The sequence below is a fragment of the Pygocentrus nattereri genome, chromosome 16 (assembly GCF_015220715.1).
Source record: "Pygocentrus nattereri isolate fPygNat1 chromosome 16, fPygNat1.pri, whole genome shotgun sequence".
NCBI lineage: Eukaryota > Metazoa > Chordata > Actinopteri > Characiformes > Serrasalmidae > Pygocentrus > Pygocentrus nattereri.
Genome location: NC_051226.1, coordinates 39944932 through 39965223, shown reverse-complemented (window position 1 = coordinate 39965223; position 20292 = coordinate 39944932). Strand labels below are relative to the sequence as shown.

Below are 20292 nucleotides of genomic sequence, written 5' to 3'. Positions count from 1 at the left end.
GTGCTGCTTCAGCCTTGGCTCTAGCACGAGCTGCAGCAGCACTGACTGAGGACTTACTTGAGCGTCGTGAAGAGGAGGAAGATGAAGAGCACTCAGACCGTACTTCCAGTCCATGAAGATCAGGGTCACCAGCTTTTGTCTCTGCCATTGTTGTTGTTGATGCAAGCAGTTGTGTCTCCAGTCCAATCTTTAGATGAAGCTATCTTTTTACTGTTCTGCCTTCACTGTGCGTCTGCGTACACAGCTATGCAGACAGCTTAACACTCTTCCTTAAGTGACCAAGACACGTGGTGGAGTCTTTAAGTGTTTTAATGGAAGCGGTGTAAAACTAGGAAAAAAATAAAAACCAGGAAACATGACTTTCAGTTCCAACATATAAATAAATGAACCACTTATCATGTAAAGCAAAAGATATCAACTGAATTGGCTGTGGGGTTGTTACAATACACTACAGTCAAGTTGAGGTATCACAAACACCAAAACACAGAAGCTAACAGTGGCTGACTAGCATAAATCCACAGATCAAACTATGCTATAAAACAAAAACATCTAGCAAACAGAAGGCACAAAGAGTCTACAAAAAAGGTCCAATTAACTAAATACTCACAGATAATGCCTGAACAACAAGAAATAAAGATTGAGTTTTGACTGCTGCTTGCAAGCTCCTCCATGTTGCTCAGAATTATGCAAAGTGTCACTGCAGGAACTGCACCACTAGGGGGGCAGTACCAATGCTAAGCATGAGTCAGAACAAGATGTCCAGGCATCTCAAACTGAGGACCTTCCGGCTGAAAGAGCTTGGACTCTTTACGACTCCACCCACTTACACACCTGCAAGTCATCCTGAGCTCGTAACTACGTCATATAAACCCCTTCGTTTGGTTGATAGTAGGCGTGTCAGACTGGGGACCTCCTGGGCCAAAGCGCTGCAGAGATCAGAGTTTACCGTGATCTAACGCTCTGAATTCAGTTAACGAAGGCCTTACTAATTGGCTGATGAGCTTAATCAGGTGTGGTTAACGAGGCGGTGAGCTGAAGTCTGCAGTGACTTGGCCTGCGAGGACTGGAGCCTGACACATGTGATTTAGAGGTGATGTGGTCAAGCCAAGTTCCTAGTCATTGTTCCTTTGTTTGTACTGTTTTCCGATTCTTGACCTTCGCTTGCTTCCTGTTTTATAATAATAATAATAACATATTGTACATGCACATAGTGTATGTAAACTATGTACTATGGCCTGCCATAAGGGGAAAAGAGGGGTAATAATAATAATAATAATAATTAAAATAAACATAAAATAGACATAGATCTCAAGAATCTCAAGAAATTCAGCCAAATAATATAGGAAGGCTGCCTGAAAGTTCATATTGCCGTATTTTTTAAATCTTAGTGAATGCAAGTGTCAGCATGCTTCATTTGGGCATGTTAGAAGGAATGCAGGAGTGTCACAGTACAAATGTAACACCACTATGCGGGTTTTATGAACTTGTCATGCTGCCTGAACGCCAGTGAATGAGTGAAGACGGTATGATAAATAATGGCTATGCAGGACATCCACAGTCCCTGAATTCAAAAACAAATACTGTCTATGTTATAGAAGTTTCCAGTGGCTGTTTCTATGCAGCTTCACTACCATGACCTCCAGCAATCACAAATGCGTTAAGGTCTCCCACAGGGCCACTTTGCTTCTTGTACAAAGCCAAAAAAAAAATATCTGCTCCTGTTACATAACCTAAGCAACAGCCTGTGAAAACTCGTCATGCATTTAACGTGGCCGGCGTCCAGCAGACAGAGGTCTATGTTTGGATTGTGAGCATGATGTTGCACCATTTATATGTTTGTGAATAAATCACCGAATGTCTAGGGCCACAGATTTCTTAGAGATCCACCTCATGGGAAAATGTAACAACAAATGTGTTCAGAAATAGATCCACATTTAGAGCAGACCAGCAGATGATTGCTTTGCAATATGTTTCCTTCTGATTGAAAAAGCATCCCGTCCTCGTTCTAAACGAATGCCCCCATTGGCTTTAAGATACAGGCAAATGCATATAGTAACAAGCCTCGGACAAATCTGCACTTGTGTCATTTATAAATGTGAAACTGGATTCACTCTGCTGAAAAAAACAGGTTCTAAACAAGTTTAACTCCCTCGCTTTATGCCGCTCTGAGACTGTGAGCTGGTTACTATGGCAACTTATGCCAAAGAAATAGCATTTGATAAACTCATAGTCCTACATTGACCAAAGGACCCCTAGTGAACCCAGGCCCTTCATGCTGTGAGGCATTCAGTTGAAATTCAGCTGAAAAACACAACTGATGATTCATTCTCAGGGAACATCTCCTGGACTGTGATATCAGATGACACATTACAGTCTGAGACACCCAAAAATACCTGTAACTGATTTTCCATGAGATATTTGTAAGATTAGTTAGGAGATAATCCTAACTAAGACAAAATGTTTCCTAACAACCACCTGGAAGAGCTGGCCGACCCCAAAACTTCCCCCATCAGATAAACAGCACTGAAATCTTTGATCTCTGAGAGAGAGGAGAAGATCAAGCTGCTTCAGATCTGAAAACATCCACAGGTGTTTCTGTCCATCCTTCCACTGTGAGAAGACCACTCAGCGCTGTGGGTCTGAAAGGACGTGTAGCTGATCAAGAAGAACCTCACTGAGAAAAGGAGACGGACACACCAAACAAAGAAGCTGGACGATGGACTGACCGCCACAGAGTCCAGACCTCAGCACCACTGAATGGGTTTGATCATCAACCAGCTTCTCAGACTGAACTTTGGAGGCATGTCTGCAGGTTCTTTGAGGAGCTGAAAGTGAGGCTCCTGAGAAGAACGGAAGCTGGAATGAAGGGTTAAAAGTGGACACAGTAAACACTGAAACCTCTGATATTAGACTTAGTGGCTGAGGCTTCTATGTTTTTGTGTTACATAAGCGTTTTATTGTTTTTTTCCTGGCTGTTAAATAAAAAAAATGTACTTAACGACTGTTTTGACTGGAAAACTGGCTAAAATGTGATTTGGACAGGATGTGCTTCTAATTAAGAGAAAGTCTCCTTCATCAGTCTTCATCAGTCTTCATCAGTCTCCACAGAAGCTCCATTAATATCCATTAAGCTCCTCAAGGCTCACTCTTTCCATTTCCTCCCATTGTCTCTCTCTCGCTCTCTCTCTCTCTCTGTCTCTCTCTCTCTAAAGAGCAAACCCACAGCACTGGAAGTGTGTTTGGTAACAGGCGTGGCAGCCACTCACGCTCACACACTCACACACACACACACACTCACACACACACACGCCGCTGAAAGTATGTATGCGCAGCTCTTCTCCGCCAGAGAAGATGAAGGGAATGTGAAAACAGCCGTCTAACTTCACTAAATCAAAAATAAGAACAACACTCAAAGCCACCCGCCTGGATTTAAGCTGGAATTCTTCAGAGCAGACAGACTTATTCAACATCACCTCCGTGTTTGAAGGTAAGCGCTCTTTCTCTTTGTCTTTGCTGCTGAAAGGTATGGAAAAGGACCAGTCGTACACAATGTTTATGATACAGTAAAAGCAATCAATCAACCAACCTCAGAGCCTCAATCTACTTTCTGTCCAAACAGATATCGCTATGAAATATTACGAGAACCCAGCACCTGATAACTCCTCCTCCGAGGACTACCCCTGGCCGTATCCACCTGGTGAGTTCTCTGGCATTAGTACCAAACCATATTCGTGAGAAAATCAGAGCGAACAAGGACACGAGCTCCTGGGGTAACTTCACTCGTACTCAGATTTCAAAGGAAATGTAACTCATGTAAAGATGCAGCTTTTTATTAAAGATAAAACCATATTGTGAGATTTTGACCAAACTGGAAATGTTTAATAAAGATAATCATTCTATGTAGAACCGTGATGTCACGGTTGGCCCCTCCCAGTCCTGTCCATGTGTTCTTGTTTTGGTTTTGTAACCCCGGCCCTGATTGTTTTCACCTGTCGCTCGTTGCCCCTGTGTATTTAAGCCCTTTGTTTGCCCTTTGTTTTCGCTGGTCGTTGTATGCTTGTCGTATTGGTGTTGTTTGCCGTAACCAGCTGTTTATTATGTCTTACCCGCAATCTGTTCGTGTTGGCTCGTTGACCCTGGACCGTTATGACCCTGATTCTGGATTTGCCCTCAATAAAAGTCGCTTACCTCCGCACTTGCGTCCGCTACCTCGCTCCCCGTTACAGAACGACCAGCCGCCTATGGACGCAGCAGGTAAGCAACACACTGGCCTGTGGCAGTTCCGTTGGGACGAAACTCCGGCTGTTTCCATGCAGCCCGAGTTACCCGCGTCCCAACACCGTCCCGCCAGTGAGAGTGAATCCCCTGGCGCTGTGGGAACACGAGCGTCTCGTCGGTCCCGCAAGAAAGCGAAGGACCTTCCCGCCTTGTGTCCGGGCGACGAGCGCTCAGATAAGCGCCTTGGGTCCACCCGGCTTGAACAGCGCTGCAGGGAGGAGCGACCTGCAGCGCAAGTCGAGGTGAGACGGAAGGAGCATTCAGATGACCCGTTTCTTGGAACTCGGCTCGTTCGCAAGCGCCACTGCGAGCTGCCTATCGCTCGAGTGAGCCTTGGGAACGGCCGAGTGGGTCCAGTGTCTGTGTGTTCCTCCAGGTTGGAGCAGAGGTCCCTAGCCCGAAAGCCTGATCCCGTGGCCGCACCCCGCGGCACTCCTGATCCCGTGGCCGCACCCCACGGCAAGCCTGCACCTCCGGACCCGCCGCCAGTCGCCGCGCCACCTGACCCGCCGCCAGTCGCCGCGCCTCCGGACCCGCCGCCAGTCGCCACGGACGTCGTAGCAGGCCTGCCTGCCTCCGCGGACGTTGTAGCAAGCCCGTCTGCATCCGTGGACATTACATCCCCTTTGTTCCCGCCCTCGCCTGTGTCTGTTCCCCCTGGGCCTTCCATTCCTGTCTCTGTTCCCTGTGGTCCTTCTGTGCCTCCTGTGTCTGTTTCTGTTCCTTTGTTTCTGCCTTGTTCAGTCCCTGGTTTTGTCCTGTTCCCTACTGTTGTGTCTGTCTCGGTTCCCGTTCCTGTTGTGGTTCCCGTTCCTCTGTCTCCTTTTGTTTCTGTTCCTGTTTCTGTTTCTGTGCCCGTTTCTGTTCCTGTGTCTGTCTTGGTGCCTGTTCCCCTGTCTTTTGCGTTATGTGTGTGTGTGTGTCTGGGGGTGGATGGAGGGGGGGGTATGTAGGTCCAGAGGCAATGGTCCTCTGGAAGAGGAGAGTCAGCTCACTAGCTGGCTCATGAGGCTCCGCGTTTCACTGTCCCCCCCGCTCGAGGCAGGATGAGGTCGGCCCAGGGAGGTCACGGAGACACCCCACGCCGCCACCCCACCGCCCCCACCGCAGAGAGCAGCCCGCCCAGCAGCACCAACCACACAACACCACATGCCCGTGCGAACGCGGACGTCCACACACCCTCCCCCCACCCACACACAGCCACACCCCAACCCCACCCACCCCCCTCCCCTCGCAAACACACACCCCCACACATACACACACCCGTCCCACACATACATCCACACTCATGTGTGCCCACACATTCACCTAGACATATATGTACACCTAGACACCCTCCATATACACCCACACATATATGCACCACCACATCCACCTGCTCTCATATATACACCTACACATAGACCCACACACCTATATACACCTGCACCAAACCATTCTAGTCAAACAACAGTCAAACAACAACAGACATCAATGAGACAAAAGACAAGCTGGCCTGAGTCAGGAACCCATTGCCCCCAGCCCACCCTACACACCCACCAATGGCCACCGCCCCACCCCCGCCACCCAGGCACCCAAGAACCCCAAGGCACAGACCCGATGCCCGACAGACCCAGCACAGCAGTGTAGCTGAAGAACTGTAGATCGTGTCCATCACTGTGTCCAGCAGTGTAGCTGAAGAACTGTAGACCGTGTCCATCACTGTGTCCAGCAGTGTAGCTGAAGAACTGTAGACTGTGTCCATCACTGTGTCCAGCAGTGTAGCTGAAGTACTGTAGACCGTGTTCATCACTGTGTCCAGCAGTGTAGCTGAAGAACTGTAGACCGTGTTCATCACGGTGTCCAGCAGTGTAGCTGAAGAACTGTAGACCGTGTTCATCACTGTTTCCAGCAGTGTAGCTGAAGAACTGTAGATCGTGTCCATCACTGTGTCCAGCAGTGTAGCTGAAGAACTGTAGACCGTGTCCATCACTGTGTCCAGCAGTGTAGCTGAAGAACTGTAGACCGTGTCCATCACTGTGTCCAGCAGTGTAGCTGAAGAACTGTAGACCGTGTTCCTCACTGTGTCCAGCAGTGTAGCTGAAGAACTGTAGACCGTGTTCATCACGGTGTCCAGCAGTGTAGCTGAAGAACTGTAGACCGTGTTCATCACTGTTTCCAGCAGTGTAGCTGAAGAACTGTAGACCGTGTTCATCACTGTGTCCAGCAGTGTAGCTGAAGAACTGTAGACCGTGTCCATCACTGTGTCCAGCAGTGTAGCTGAAGAACTGTAGACCATGTTCATCACTGTGTCCAGCAGTGTAGCTGAAGAACTGTAGACCGTGTCCATCACTGTGTCCAGCAGTGTAGCTGAAGAACTGTAGACCATGTTCATCCAGCAACAAAACAGTCAAAGATTATTTTCCACACATCAATACAGAATTTGGTTGTGAGGTCTTTCAACGGTCAGATCTTAAAAGCAGAACTACCTTCTAAAACGAAACCATCGTGTCTAATTTGGAATGGATTGAGTTTTCTCCAATCACATACTGTACATAATTTTACTTTAGCTGCTATTTTGGTATCTGTTCTTACTGACGTACCAAACATTCAGTGGCAAAAATTTATGACAGGATCTTCCAAGCATTCAATTCCCATGATCCAGTGAATCAGCTCATTACCAGCCCCTTCTGAGCTGAAGTAGGTGCGTCCCAAAAAGTGGGAAAGTTCTAAAATGTGTAGGACAAGTCCAGGGATGCAAAACACCGGTGAAGTCTTTGCTAATTTGGCAGTGCCCTCGCCTGGATAGAACTGGTACTGCAACTGCAACATCCATGTACAAAGTGAAAATAAAACAGATAATATTTCAAAAACAACAATAACCATCTCAACTTTCAGACGGACAGGACTGCTCGCTTATTTCGGGTACTGCAGTCTGATCTCACACAAGCTCAGAGATATGAAAGAAATGAAAGAGTATCAGTTCACATTCACTGAGAAATCCGATTACTGAGATAAAATCCAGCTTCTGTACTGGATTTCTTAGCCGGATTTCTAGACCTTACTCGATCTCCAAAAATCTGATTATGATCAGATTATTCACTGCATGTAAACACACTCAGTGTTTTGTTGAGGCTGAATTAGGTATGCTAGATGAGATAAAAGCGCAAACATTTGCAGCATGGGGTCCCCGGGGAACTGCCACCTACAGAGATCACAGAAACGTATAAATGTGTTTATATTTGAAGTTTTTTGGTAGATTTGGAATATAACTGCTCTCGGTTTTACTGAATCTTCTTTCTCTCACTACAGAAAGTAGCACTAAGTTTACCTTTGCTGGATTTCCTGTGCACAGCGAGACTGACCAGGGTGTGAACATCGCTGACATTTCAAAAATGGTCCTGAACAGCAGCCTCACCACAGTCTTCCTCCCTCTCGTTTACATCTTCATCTTCATTGTGGGGTTGCCCACCAACGCCATGGCCCTCTGGGTGTTCCTCTTCAGGACCAAGAAGAAGCATCCAGCGTCCATCCTAATGGCCAATCTAGCGCTGGCTGACCTGCTCTTCATCGTGTGGCTCCCACTGAAGATCACCTACCACTTCAACGGCAATGACTGGACCTTCGGGGAGCCGCTGTGTAAAGTCCTAGTGGGGTTTTTCTACGGGAATATGTACTGCTCCGCTATCTTCATAGCCTGCATCAGCGTCCAGCGCTACTGGACAGTAGCTCACCCACTTTCGCGGAAACCAAACAGCCGTGTAACAGTGTGTGTGTGTGTTTGTGTGTGGATTGTAGTCTGGGTCCTCACTGTACCGCTATACCTGTATGACCAGACCGTTAAAGTCAGTAATCTCGATATAACCACCTGCCATGATGTCACTCGCCGCAATGAAACACACATCCCTGTTGGGTATTTCCTGACCATGGGCACTGTGGGATATGTAGTTCCCAGTGTGGTCTGCATAGTGTCCTACCTGCTGACCTTCCTCTCCCTCAGGAGGTCCATAACCGAAAGTGGCGGCAGTAAGAAGAAAAGGAAGGCTATAGTCCTCATGGTTACTGTGCTGGTGATGTTCCTGGTCTGCTTCACTCCCAGTAACATCATGCTGATGGTCCATTACTCTCTGCTGGCTGCAGATCTTCAGAACAATGTCTATGGGGTCTACATGGTTGCTCTGTGTCTGGGCAGCCTGAACAGCTGCCTGGACCCATTCGTGTATTATTATATCTCAGAGGAGTTCAGAGATCATGTGAAGAACTCGCTGATTTGCCGCAGTGAACGTACATCCAAACAGATGAAGGTTTCCTTCAGACCTGTCAGTGACTCCACAGATACCCCAACACCTTCAACTTGCACATCTTCAGTGGATCAACAGCATGAGAGTTTTCAGAATATGACATCTGATTAGGGGTATAAATGGACAGCCAAACCATCGATGCCTAAATGATTACCTACTGAGTTATGGTAAAACAAGGAATGTCTTTCTTGGTTTAAAACGTGGGGCTAAAATGCATGATGCCTGTTCAAATTAGCTATATTCCCCATCATGCCCCAGCATCTTTCAACTAAATGCTTTCTGTTTGCATTAAGACAGGCTATACGCCAAATGTTATCTAGATGTAGGTGATGAATGAATGATTCAAAAACAAAAGCACACTAGCAGTTGTTCTATCTTCTATAAACTATTCCACATGCATCTGTGGGAAATGATTAAAACACAAGCACATCTAGAAAAGCACCTAGAACTGAAAGGAGAGCTAGAACAAGAAGATTGAGTGACTATTTAATGAAAGTCTCTGTAAACGGCCACGGCGACCATATACACCTTCTCGACTTGCGCTTATGTGATTGTAACCTGATAGGAACTTAACCAGGTGTTCACACTTGCTAGTCAGCTAAGCAGAAACCTGATTGTTGTGCGGCGAGTCATGTGCAAATCGGCTTATATACCACAACCCATCGCCGGCGCTGTTCCTTGGTTTTTGGGTTCTATTCAAAAGACGACTGTTACTTCAAAAATCACAATTTAGCGTCTTGTTATTTGTTCGACCTTATTTCAGTGTTTACAAGAAGACTGGAACAATTGGCCTCATGCTGTAGCCAGGATGGTCGTAGACATGGTGTAATAAAATGCACCACACTGTACCAAGACAACGGTGCACTCCATTGACCTGTCCAAGCTGGCTACTTTGAATGCAGTGGCAAAGGTGGATAAATCTCAGCAGTGCTTATACCAGCTCTTCCACAAATTGCCGCATAGCTTGATTATGATTCTTATCTAAAAGAACCGCTGACGCTGTCGCAGCCGCCTTTTTTGAGGACGAATTGTCACTCGTAGATTCAGAAAGTACATTTCAGACTTACTGTTCTGCCAGGTTCTTCCAGGTTTCCTGCAGTGTGTTTGTTATGATATGACACACCTTAGCAGACAGAGCCAGAGCTTTCCCGTGCCAAAAGCAGTGCATGCCAGCTCATGTAGCCTGATGCACCCAAGGAAGAATAATGATGCAAACTGGAGTTTGATACACATGACATCATGCTACGCATGAAACATCCAGGCCTGAGATGGTCTCAGTATCCACACTAGTACACTGACAACAAGAACGAGACCTTTCACTTGAGCGTGGTTGGACAACTTTCCATGTTTGGTCAGAAAACGGCGACTGAGAATGTTCCACGAGCAGTGTAGAAATGGTCCTGGCACAGAGCTGCTCCTAACTGGGGGAATGGACACGATACAGATTTATAGCCAAACTGAACGCAAAACGAAAGCCCACAAAGTTCTTTGCCAGACACTGACTACACATTTTCCGCCAGATGTGGAAGACTCAAAACTTTCTAAACAGCAGCAGTGCAGGCAGAAGGACATCGCTGGCTAGGCCAGTGGAAAAGGGTGTCAGCAGATATAATTTCCAGGTGTTCAGTGTCATATCAGACTGTAGCCTATAGCTAACAGCAGTGCATTCACCGTTACACCTTTTAGGACTCCTTCTCAGCGACTGCTGTGAAATCACATTTAAAAAGTCGGTCTCTACCGAACCCCAGCTAAAGAAAACGGCGGCTACTCCTACAGTTCACAGAACACAATCAACCTAATGTACCTGTTGGTGTCTGAATTACATTACATAATACTACACCACCAATCTCACAGTTAACAGGGAGTTTTTGAAAGTTGTGGTAACACGTTACAAAAACTAGCTCAGACTACCATTTCTTCCTCGTTTGATTGCCAATATCGCAGCCTAAGGAGCTGGCTTCAACTGAGCAGCTACTCAGCCTGGACATGAAAATAATGTCAAAATAAAAACGGGTTTGCATTTCACAGACCTAAACTGAAGCTCTCACATCTGTGTCCTTCATACCTGAATAACTCAGTCTGGATAGCTTTGTCGTAACGTCCTGTACAGAGATAAACATCGTGGGAGTCCAGAGCTGTTTACTGTGTAGATACGTCACTGTTTCCACACGGGAAACGACGAGGGAGCTCAGCGTCCTAATGCTGCTTTTGGACATGATGGGCGCTCATATTGTACTAAGGCTTGAAACAATGGGAAAGCAGCAGTTGCGGAGCAGTGATTGGAGGAGAATAAGCCGGAGCTTGGTGGCGAGCATAAAAGTTTTGGCCATGATACAGTGACAGCGCTCAGAACAAATCAAATACCAGAAATATTTTCTGCCTTTAAATGTGCAGGCCTATGATCAGTCCGGGTCCTGATCTGACAAATTAAAGGGAAAAAAACAACATAACAACAACCCCTCTCAGACAGCCAGTTGCCTTTGTTACGAGGGGTTTTTGCACTGCAGCTCTGCTATAATATCCCTCCTGCTCCTGTTTGCACATGGCCACAGAGCACGGTAGGATGCTAATGGCTTAACTGCATCATAAAAGCATCTGTACTCGCCGCTCATGTATTGCAGACCTTTCCTTAAAACTTATATGTACCGCGCCTCTATACATCAGCGGTTCTCAAACTGGGGGCTACTTAGTCATTTTTCACTTGGTCAGTTTATTAAATCTGCTTTGGCCATATCTAAAAAGTCTATATAGCACCAAAATGGGTTCTGCTATCATTACGAAGTCAAAGGAACCCTTATTGGTGCTAAAAACCTTATCAAAACGTTTCGGTCACATTTTACTTGGATGGTCTCCTATAGATGCTCTCCAGATACTGAAATCACTTTCTGTAGATGGTCAGTGGATTATCACCAACAGTATGGTTATGGTTAGGGTCAGGGTTAGGAGTAGGTGCAGGTTTTACCTTGAGGTTAAGTTTAGGCTTAGGCTTAGGCTTAGGAATAGATTTAGTAATCTCTTTCACACTGAACTTGAAGTTCAGTTTCATTTACTAGATATTTAGTTGAATTATACTTAATAACCACGGTCTTTAGTAAAGAACCCCTGAAGAACCTTCACTTTTAAGACTGTACAGTATATTATTTTTATACAGTACTTTTACAGTGTATTGTATCATTGTAGGGTCATTCTGACAGGACAGTGAAACTGCCCAGACAATGATTACTATTACAGGTCATTTAAATATGCTTATTGAGCATCTAACATATAGATTTCAGTTTAAGTCACTGGTCCTTAAATCTAGACCATTGGTCTGGTCAAGGATTTTGGTGGTTCACTGAGCTACTGATGTAACTGATGGGTCTCCTAGTCTCACAGTCTCAAATATCTGAAATATTTAAAACACTGTACATTTGCTTTTTTCAGGAAACCTTGGCGTTAAAGTCTGCAGACTCTTCATGTTTGTCATAGCGGTGCTTGGCCAACAGTGGCATTAAGCCGTGCAAGCGTTGCCACGGTGACACTGTTACCAGCAAAAATGGATGATTGGAAGTGGATGAGGTGGAAAACTGCAGGAGGACTCTGTAGACTTATTTTCCTTTCACAACATTTGGTTCACCAGGAATGAAATGACGAGGCGTTTGGCGTCCGTGGCTCCAAAACAATCCACGTCCAGTTTATTCCACCGCTTTGGCCGAGGGCCATGTTTCTGTTTTTTCAACGGTCATTTAAAAGGCATTTATTTGTAACTGAAAGGCTTTAAATGTAATTTAAGATTTGTGTTCTACAGTGTTTTGTATATGATGTTGACCATCTTCCAGAGTGTGTTATAAATCCTGTCCTATTACTTCTGGAGTCATATTGTCATATTCGCTATGCATTTTTAACGACAATAAAGCTGAGTTTTACACTTTAACAGGGTTTGATGTTTTGGTGGGAGTGGGATGCTGTCGCTGAAAGGTGGTGCATTTGTTTACTGTAATTCTCTACACGCTGTCTATCACTGTATATGCAGACGCAGTGCCGTGGCGTGGAACAGGGGAGGGAAGAGAGAACCTTCCTTTACAGGAACTGCACAATGGGGTCTGAACTTCAGCTTTTATGACACTGGCCAATCATTAACCGGCAATGACTTTGCGAATGGTGGCCGTTTATGGTCGGTTATTTATAGTGCTGTAATATCATTTACGTTTACCACAGCTCGTTCAGCGCCCTAGAACGTCTTCATCCTCCCTGGGGAATCACTTCCATTACAGTCCTGAGGGAGCATTGCTGAAACTGCACAAATGAATGCTCTGAAAATGAGTCGGAGCGTTCTCAAAATCCCTACATAATTAAGCAGTTCAGATGTAAACAGAGGCGGCTTGGTGTGAAACGCTCTGTTCTAGAGAAACTGACCGAGTCAGAAAAAGAAGCTGGTGTTGCGTCCGATTCAGTCCCCCCTCAAATTCACAGGCGCGCTCCAAAGCCGAGGTAGCAGACGAGGTCCTCGGTAGGACTGTCCGGTGAAGACTCCTCCTCAGTAGCCTGTTGGTTACACAAATGGAAGAGCCCTAACGAGGCTGCGTGATGACGACACCAGATCGGCATGAAACTCATGAACTAAAGCTTTAATTAATCGGTCATTTTACACTTTATAAGGTGACGACTAACCCTGTAAAACGAGCTCTGCTCCAGCGGCTGCGTTCTCCATTTCATTGGTGCTGTGTTTGTTTTCCTTCGTGTTGTTCGTGCGCAGAGAGCTGTGGGTAACTGAAGGTCTGGAAGGAAACATCTGAGGAGTCCTTGAAATCACTCAGACTGTTTCTAGGCTGTATACGAAGCGGCTGAGAAGTGCAGCCTAGGCTAGACAGCCCACGTTTCCCTTCATGAACCAGGACGCCGACTACAAGTCAGAACCAAACACTGCAACTACGGAAAGCGCCGGCAGCCATGACTTATCAGGGGAAGGTGAATTTGAAGGGGAACGGAATCGGATGCAACGCCGGACCTCATGTGGTCATGGCTGTGAGGGAAAATAGTCCCTAAAATGAAAGAAAACCTAATACTTTCAGATCTTCCACTACTTTACCATCAGTATTCGATAAATGAACGTGTAGGTTCCCTGCTGCTTTTGGATAGTAGGACATGTCTACAGTTGGGGACGCCTGGTTCCCATCACCGCCACCGTAAAGAAGACGATGAACCGCCTCACACCAAACCACTGAAAGGCTTTTGTATAGAATAGTCTATAAGCTTTCTTGTGAATGATCGCCTATATAAAAGCTTGAAATGATGAATGATGGTGGGATTTAGAGGAGATGGGAGGAATGATGAAGAGACGCGGGTAGAGTTTCCCTTTCAGGAGGACACAAACGGGGAAATGGTTTGAGCTTCAGGCCAGAGACGTTCTTCTTTAGGTCACCTGAAACCAGTGGGCGTGTGTGCGCGCGTGGGAGAGAGAGAGAGAGAGAGAGAGAGAGAGAGAGAGAGAGAGACGCGTGAGAATGCGCAGTTTCTGTGACGTAACTCAGGTGTTGGCCAACCTGAGGGTGCGCCCTTCGCTCAGTCAGGAAGAAAAGTGGCAGAGCTCAGGGGACGCGCGCATTGCTGGTCGTCAGGCGGACAGAAGGGAGAGCTTTGAGTGGGGACGCTTTAGAGGAGCATGGCTGGAGCAGGAGCAGGAGCAGGAGCAGGAGCTGGAGCTGGAGCCGCGCTGCGCAGTCTGTTTGCGCTGCTGGTTTGCGCCGTGCTCGCCTGCGCTGCGCAGAAAGCTGGAGGCGCCACCACCACGAGGCCACCAGGTGAGCTTCTCCTCCTGCTCCTCTCCTTTTGTCTGAGCCGTGTCTTTGTACGCGACGCTTCACGGGGTTCTCCAGCGTCTTTAGAACCTTTTACAACTGCCCTCGCGCGACACATCAATCATTATTTTGTCCTTTTAACCCTTTTCGATCACGTGACCTTCAGCTGCCGTTTAAGATGTTCTCGGAGTTGGTTCTTTCTCAGGTGTCCCTCATTAATAGAGGCGGATAATCCAGGTCCAAAGAGTAAAAACCCACCCAGGGATTTTGATCCACCTGCATGACTTCTGTAATTTGCTCAAACCAACAGCGAAGGTGTTCAGGCACAAGTTCCATCTAGAACCATTTCATCCACTCAAATAAAAAGGTTCTTTACTCAGTGGTTTCAAAGCACCAAAATGGGTTCTGCTGTTGTTATGATGTCGAGCTTGTAACAGTAAAACCATTTTTGGTTCCATATAGAACCATATGATGAACTCTAGAACATCTGATGAACCGTTTCACAATGCAAGGAAACCTTAAACAAGCATGAAATGGTTCTGTTTAGAACTTATAGTTCTACATAGAATCATTCTCTTTACTATAAGATGGTTCTTCATGGATTTTTAGTTTAAAATGGTTCTATATAGCACCATGAGAACTTTACATGATTAAAGGGTCATGAAATGGTTCCTCAGATCGATGTTGTATGTGGTTCCATACAGAAGCCCTTTGAAATTGTTCTATATAGCACCAAAGTAGTTCTTCTTTTATTATGACCTCAAGTTTGTAATCATAGAAGAACCCTACTGGTGCTAGAGACATTTTCAAAAAAGGTTCTATATAGAATCATTTACAGCACATTCTCCATCCTTTAATCATGCAATGGGTTCTCTGAGTATTCTTGGTACTATACAGAACAGTTTCTTTGCTGAGGAACCCTGACGAGCCACCTTTTAAAGAGTGTTGAAATGGTTCTTCATAGCACCGTTCTGGTGCTATGATGTCAAGCTTGTAACATTTATAACAGAAGAACCCCTTTTTGCTACTATATAGAACCACTTTCAGAAAGGTTCTGTATAAAACAGCATACAATACATCTCCCCTCAATCTGAAGAACCATTTAATCAAGAAAGAGTTCTGTATAGAACTCCAGGTTCCAAATGAAAATCATTCTCTTCACTAGAGAACCCTGAAAGAGGCATCCTTTTAAAGAACTGTGTTGAAATTGTGTTGTATGTGGTTCTGTATAGCACCAAAAGAACCAATTGAACAACCGTTCAGCAAAAGCCGCAAATAGGTCCCGCGGTAGATTCTTCGGATGCGTGTTCTCACGTTTTTAGCGTGAAAATCATAGAGAAATATTATATTTGTGTCATAAAGCGTTTCCACCTATGAGCTGGTCTCATTTTTTAAGCATATTTTTGTTACACATGCCAGATTTTTATGACCTGTGGTTTCAATCCACCCTTTTTATGTAATTGAATCTTAATTGTGTAAATGAAGGTTTTTGTTCCAAGGCGCATTGTTAGATACCCTACACCCTCAGAAATAAAGGTTCTAGACTGTCTCTGGGTCGGTTCCCCTCCTGTCACTGGGGTGGAACCCCCAAGGCTCCATCTCAGTGCCTTCAGTCAGGGAACATAACTGAACCATAATCCACTGAGATGATCTGTTCTAAGCTGGACTGACTCCACACCCCGCCTCGCCTCGCCTCCAGGCTTTTACTCTACTGCTCTGATTTAAAACATTCGGTTATGAAAAGGAACAAACACCAACTTTTCACCTGGAGAACCTGATTTAAGCTCCACAATCAGACCTTAAACCCACTACTGGAGCTTTGAGGAACATTTACGCTGATTGGACCTCGATGAAGGAGAATTGGACCTGAACAGAACCTTCATTACTAAGAGTGCACATACAGCCATCATCAGTCCCATACTGTGACTAACACTTCCCTCTGTTAGAGAATGTTTTTCAGTAGTTAGTTTCATAAACTGTCCAGCTGTTAAACCATATTTGATCAAACGCTGCTGTTCAGTCATTTACAGCGTCCTGTCCTACATTTACAGACCCCACAACACTGACCAGATGGCCTAGGCCCACGTTTTCAGACCTAGACCTACTTTCGATGGAAACCAAACAAACCAAATCTAAGGGCTGCTTTATTAATGTTTCTATATGCAGTTTCTTTGTTTACTGTGCACTCTCAGAAATAAAGGTTTTAGACTCCCTCTGGGTCAGTTCCCCTCCTGTCACTGGGGTGGAACCCTCAAGGCTCCATCTCAGTGCCTTCAGTCAGGGAACATAACTGAACCATAATCCACTGAGATGATCTGTTCTAAGCTGGACTGACTCCACACACCCCGCCTCGCCTCGCCTCGCCTCCAGGCTTTTACTCTACTGCTCTGATTTAAAACATTCGGTTATGAAAAGGAACAAATACCAACTTTTCACCTGGAGAACCTGATTTAAGCTCCACAATCAGACCTTAGAACCACTGCTGGAGCTTTGAGGGAACTTTTACACTGATTGGACCTCGATGAAGGAGAATTGGACCTGAACAGAACCTTCATTTCTAACAGTGTAGAGCTTATAAGTGATCGGGCATCAACAACGTAAAATGCAGTGGTGTTGGACCAAATCCAGGAGGAGCTTCTTTCCCCTAGAACATTCAAGCCCTCAACCAGGACGATAACTAGGACTGTTTAGACACAGCTGGAGTTCAGAGCAACACCCATACACCCTGCAGGCGTAACACACGGCAATGCTTATTAATGCATACGATGTTCATGAGCCCCTTTCAGTTCCGCTGCCTCCTGCTCGTTCACACACACACGTCTGCGCAGTACACACACGTCTGCGCAGTACACACACCTACGAGTGTTATTATATCCCTATATTTTTACATTCTGTATTCGTCCCTTTCTTTAATATTCTTGTCGTATATTTTAAGGTTTATTCTATTTGTCATGGAAAGGGAGTCTAATAAGCGCTTAACTGGGCGCCGTGGATGTCTGTGGTTATGACCCTCCAGCATGCAGTGATGAGCAAAGCTGCTTTAGAGATGAATCATGGTCATAAGAATGACTTTGTAGTGGAGTTTTTATATGCAGTGTACTAATGATATGATTCTCAAAACTTCAAATTAACTTTGATTTTTAAAACTTTTTTAACTGTAAATAAAACATTTTGTTTGCTTCTGTATTTATTTCGTTTTATTTTCATTAACTGGCCTAAATTTTGTGTGTTACTTTATATTCATGTTCTCAAGCAGTGTAATAAATGGCACCAGGGTTTGTCCCACAAAGCAGGATTTCTCAGTTTAGCTAGATAACTTAAGCCCAAAGTCAAGCCTGTTCGATGAGCTGAGGGACATTCCTACTGGACAGCCCTCATATTTGGGCCTAAGTTGTCTGGCTGACTGAGAGATCTTGCTTTGTGGAACACCCCCAGGTCCCGGGACTGGGCTGGAAATGCTGTAAGGGATTTTGCAGGGATGAAGAAGAATGAGATCCGATGCTGTAACCCTGCTAGTCTGAAATACCGCACTCAGATCACGTGATGGTTTAAATATTGCGATGGTATCTGCATCGGCTGCTCGAGGTTTCAGTACCTGTAAATGTCTTTGTTGTTGAAACGCACCACATAAACGTGATACTATTATTATTTCTTCTTTATTTCAGGTAAACGAGGACGAGGTTTCATTGGAATTGAGGACTCTGGCACCGTCTATATTGACGAAGTCACCGCCAACACCTTGAAGAGCAGCTTGACCACCGTCTTCCTGCCTCTCGTCTACATCTTCGTGTTTGCCGTTGGGTTGCCCACCAATGGCATGGCCATATGGGTCTTGGTCATCAGGTCCAAGAAAATCCACCCGGCAGCGATTTACATGGCTAATCTGGCGCTGGCCGACCTGCTGTTCGTCATCTGGATCCCGCTGAAGATCATCTACCACTTCAACGGCAACAACTGGACCTTTGGAGAGGGGATGTGCAAAGTTCTGGTGGGCTTCTTTTACGGGAACATGTACTGTTCCGTCCTGTTCATTGCGTGCTTGAGCGTCCAGAGGTACTGGGTGGTGGCTCATCCTCTCACCCAGCAAAGGATGGACAACAGACTGGCCATCGTAGTGTCCTTGTTAATCTGGGCCTTTATTTGGATCAGTAGCACGCCGCTGTACCTGTACAAGCAGACGGCCCAACTTGCTGACCCGAACATCACCACCTGCCACGATGTCAACGTCATCAGCCGGAAGAACTTCCAGGCACAGGAAATGTTTCAAGATGTACAGAATCCCTACTACTACTTCATGGTGATGGCGGGGTTGGCGTTCTTCGTGCCATGCGTGGTCATCATAGTCGCCTACGTCTTGATGCTCCGCAAACTGGGGGACTCCAACATGGAGGGAAGTAGCGCTGGCAAGAACCGTCGCAGAGCCATAATCCTCATCATTACGGTTCTCATCGCTTTCCTGGTGTGCTTCATTCCCAGTAACCTGATGTTGGTGATACATTACGCTCTGCTGGGCAATGGATTCTCCAACAACGGATACGCCTTCTACGTCACCACGCTTTGTCTGGCCAGCCTCAACAGCTGCCTGGACCCGTTCATCTACTACTACGTGTCGGAGGAGTTCCGGGAGCACGTGAAGAACACTCTCCTCTGCCGAAGCAGCCGGACTGTAGAGAGGATGAGGGTTTCCTTCAGCTCCATGAAGTATTCCAAGAAGAGCAAAATCTACACATCCAGCAGTGGCCACACGGATAGCAGCACATGCTGAGTGCAGACCTAGCGCACCTGTATGTGGCAGTGACACTTGAAATAAGCTGGAGGGAGCAAATGACTGACCGTGATGCTCTGAGGTCCTACTGGGAATATTAACCCCTGCGCCGTCCTCTCAGGAATCAAAAACACAGATAGGTGGGGTCAAAGGAGTGGTGGATGAACGCCTGTACTGGAAATGAAAGTTATGGACTATTTCAGACTGAACCGAACTCTGTTCAGCCCTTAAACCTTAAATCTGCAAAAGGCCAATCTGAAAACGGTCAGCACTGTGGCGCACAAATGACTGTCTGAGGCATAGTGCACTGAATTTCTGTTACAATGCAATGTAAAATGTGATCTTTCCAAATTTCACCATAATTCAGTGGCTTGGATGTAAACAGTCATTCGGAGGGTTTGGAGTGAAACGGTTCAGACGTCTTTCCAGTGGTGGTGATGGGAACCAGGCGTTGCCATGACTACAACACAGATATAGACATTTTATTTACCATCCAGAACCACCAGAGAACCTACACAAGTCTTCTGAGCTTATATGGAATGTTGATGATGGAAAACAGTGGAAAATCTGGAATAATGAGTTTTCTTTGGGGACTATTTTGCCGCACAGCGCCCTGCATGTCTCCCTCCACCATGAATGGAGTTGAAGTTCTCTAAACTCTCATAAAACAGTGTCTCAGTCATCAGGCAGTGAATTCAGAACCAGTTCATGTAGGAACTTTCTGTAGGAGCTTTTAGAGGGACGTCTGGTTCCCATCACCACCACTGTGAGGAGCTTTTAGAGGGACTTCTGGTTCCCATCACCACCACTGTGAGGAGCTTTTAGAGGGGACGTCTGGTTCCCATCACCTCCACTGGGAACATCTTGAACATTTAATTGTGTAGCTTTTTTTAAATGCTGCCTTCCATTGATGATGAAGTGCTACTGCTTTGTTTTCTCTTCTGATAAGTCTGTGAATGTGATGTTACTAATAGACTGAACTCACTTGGTTTGTTCTCTCTCACCGTGGTGGACGTGTCCTAGTTACTTGACCATTGGTATCGGCTACGTGACGCACCTCAGTTTTATAGTTCTTTCTGTTCAGCTCTGTTTATAGCCTCTGTGGTCATTTGAGCCCAATTCTGGGCTCTTGCACATGACCTGCTTTCCACAGCGTCCTTTCCGTCCACAGTGTGGTTTGTAACGTGCGAGT

The 20292-nt window shown here is 45.9% G+C and overlaps 2 protein-coding genes across 2 annotated transcripts; both read left to right on the top strand.

Moving 5' to 3' along the window:
* The first annotated feature begins 3250 nt into the window (after positions 1-3250).
* On the top strand, positions 3251-12471 carry LOC108415283 (proteinase-activated receptor 2-like). Its single transcript, XM_037546290.1, has 3 exons — positions 3251-3487; positions 3620-3697; positions 7570-12471. The coding sequence occupies exons 2-3, from the start codon at positions 3628-3630 to the stop codon at positions 8667-8669; spliced, it is 1170 nt and encodes a 389-aa protein (XP_037402187.1). The 5' UTR covers positions 3251-3487; positions 3620-3627; the 3' UTR covers positions 8670-12471.
* Positions 12472-14053: 1582 nt separating this feature from the next.
* Positions 14054-19600, top strand: f2rl1.2 (coagulation factor II (thrombin) receptor-like 1, tandem duplicate 2). The gene is made up of 2 exons (XM_017688304.2): positions 14054-14338; positions 18001-19600. Exons 1-2 carry the CDS (start codon positions 14200-14202, stop codon positions 19098-19100), a joined length of 1239 nt encoding a protein of 412 aa, XP_017543793.1. The 5' UTR covers positions 14054-14199; the 3' UTR covers positions 19101-19600.
* Positions 19601-20292: the final 692 nt, after the last annotated feature.

Bases quoted from the DNA above. Each gene is read 5' to 3' on its own strand.
- LOC108415283 (XM_037546290.1), top strand. From the start codon at position 3,628: ATGAAATATTACGAGAACCCAGCACCTGATAACTCCTCCTCCGAGGAC. The intron at 3,698-7,569 runs GTGAGTTCTCTG...CTCTCACTACAG, and splicing joins CCCCTGGCCGTATCCACCTG to AAAGTAGCACTAAGTTTACC.
- f2rl1.2 (XM_017688304.2), top strand. From the start codon at position 14,200: ATGGCTGGAGCAGGAGCAGGAGCAGGAGCAGGAGCTGGAGCTGGAGCC. The intron at 14,339-18,000 runs GTGAGCTTCTCC...TCTTTATTTCAG, and splicing joins CACCACCACGAGGCCACCAG to GTAAACGAGGACGAGGTTTC.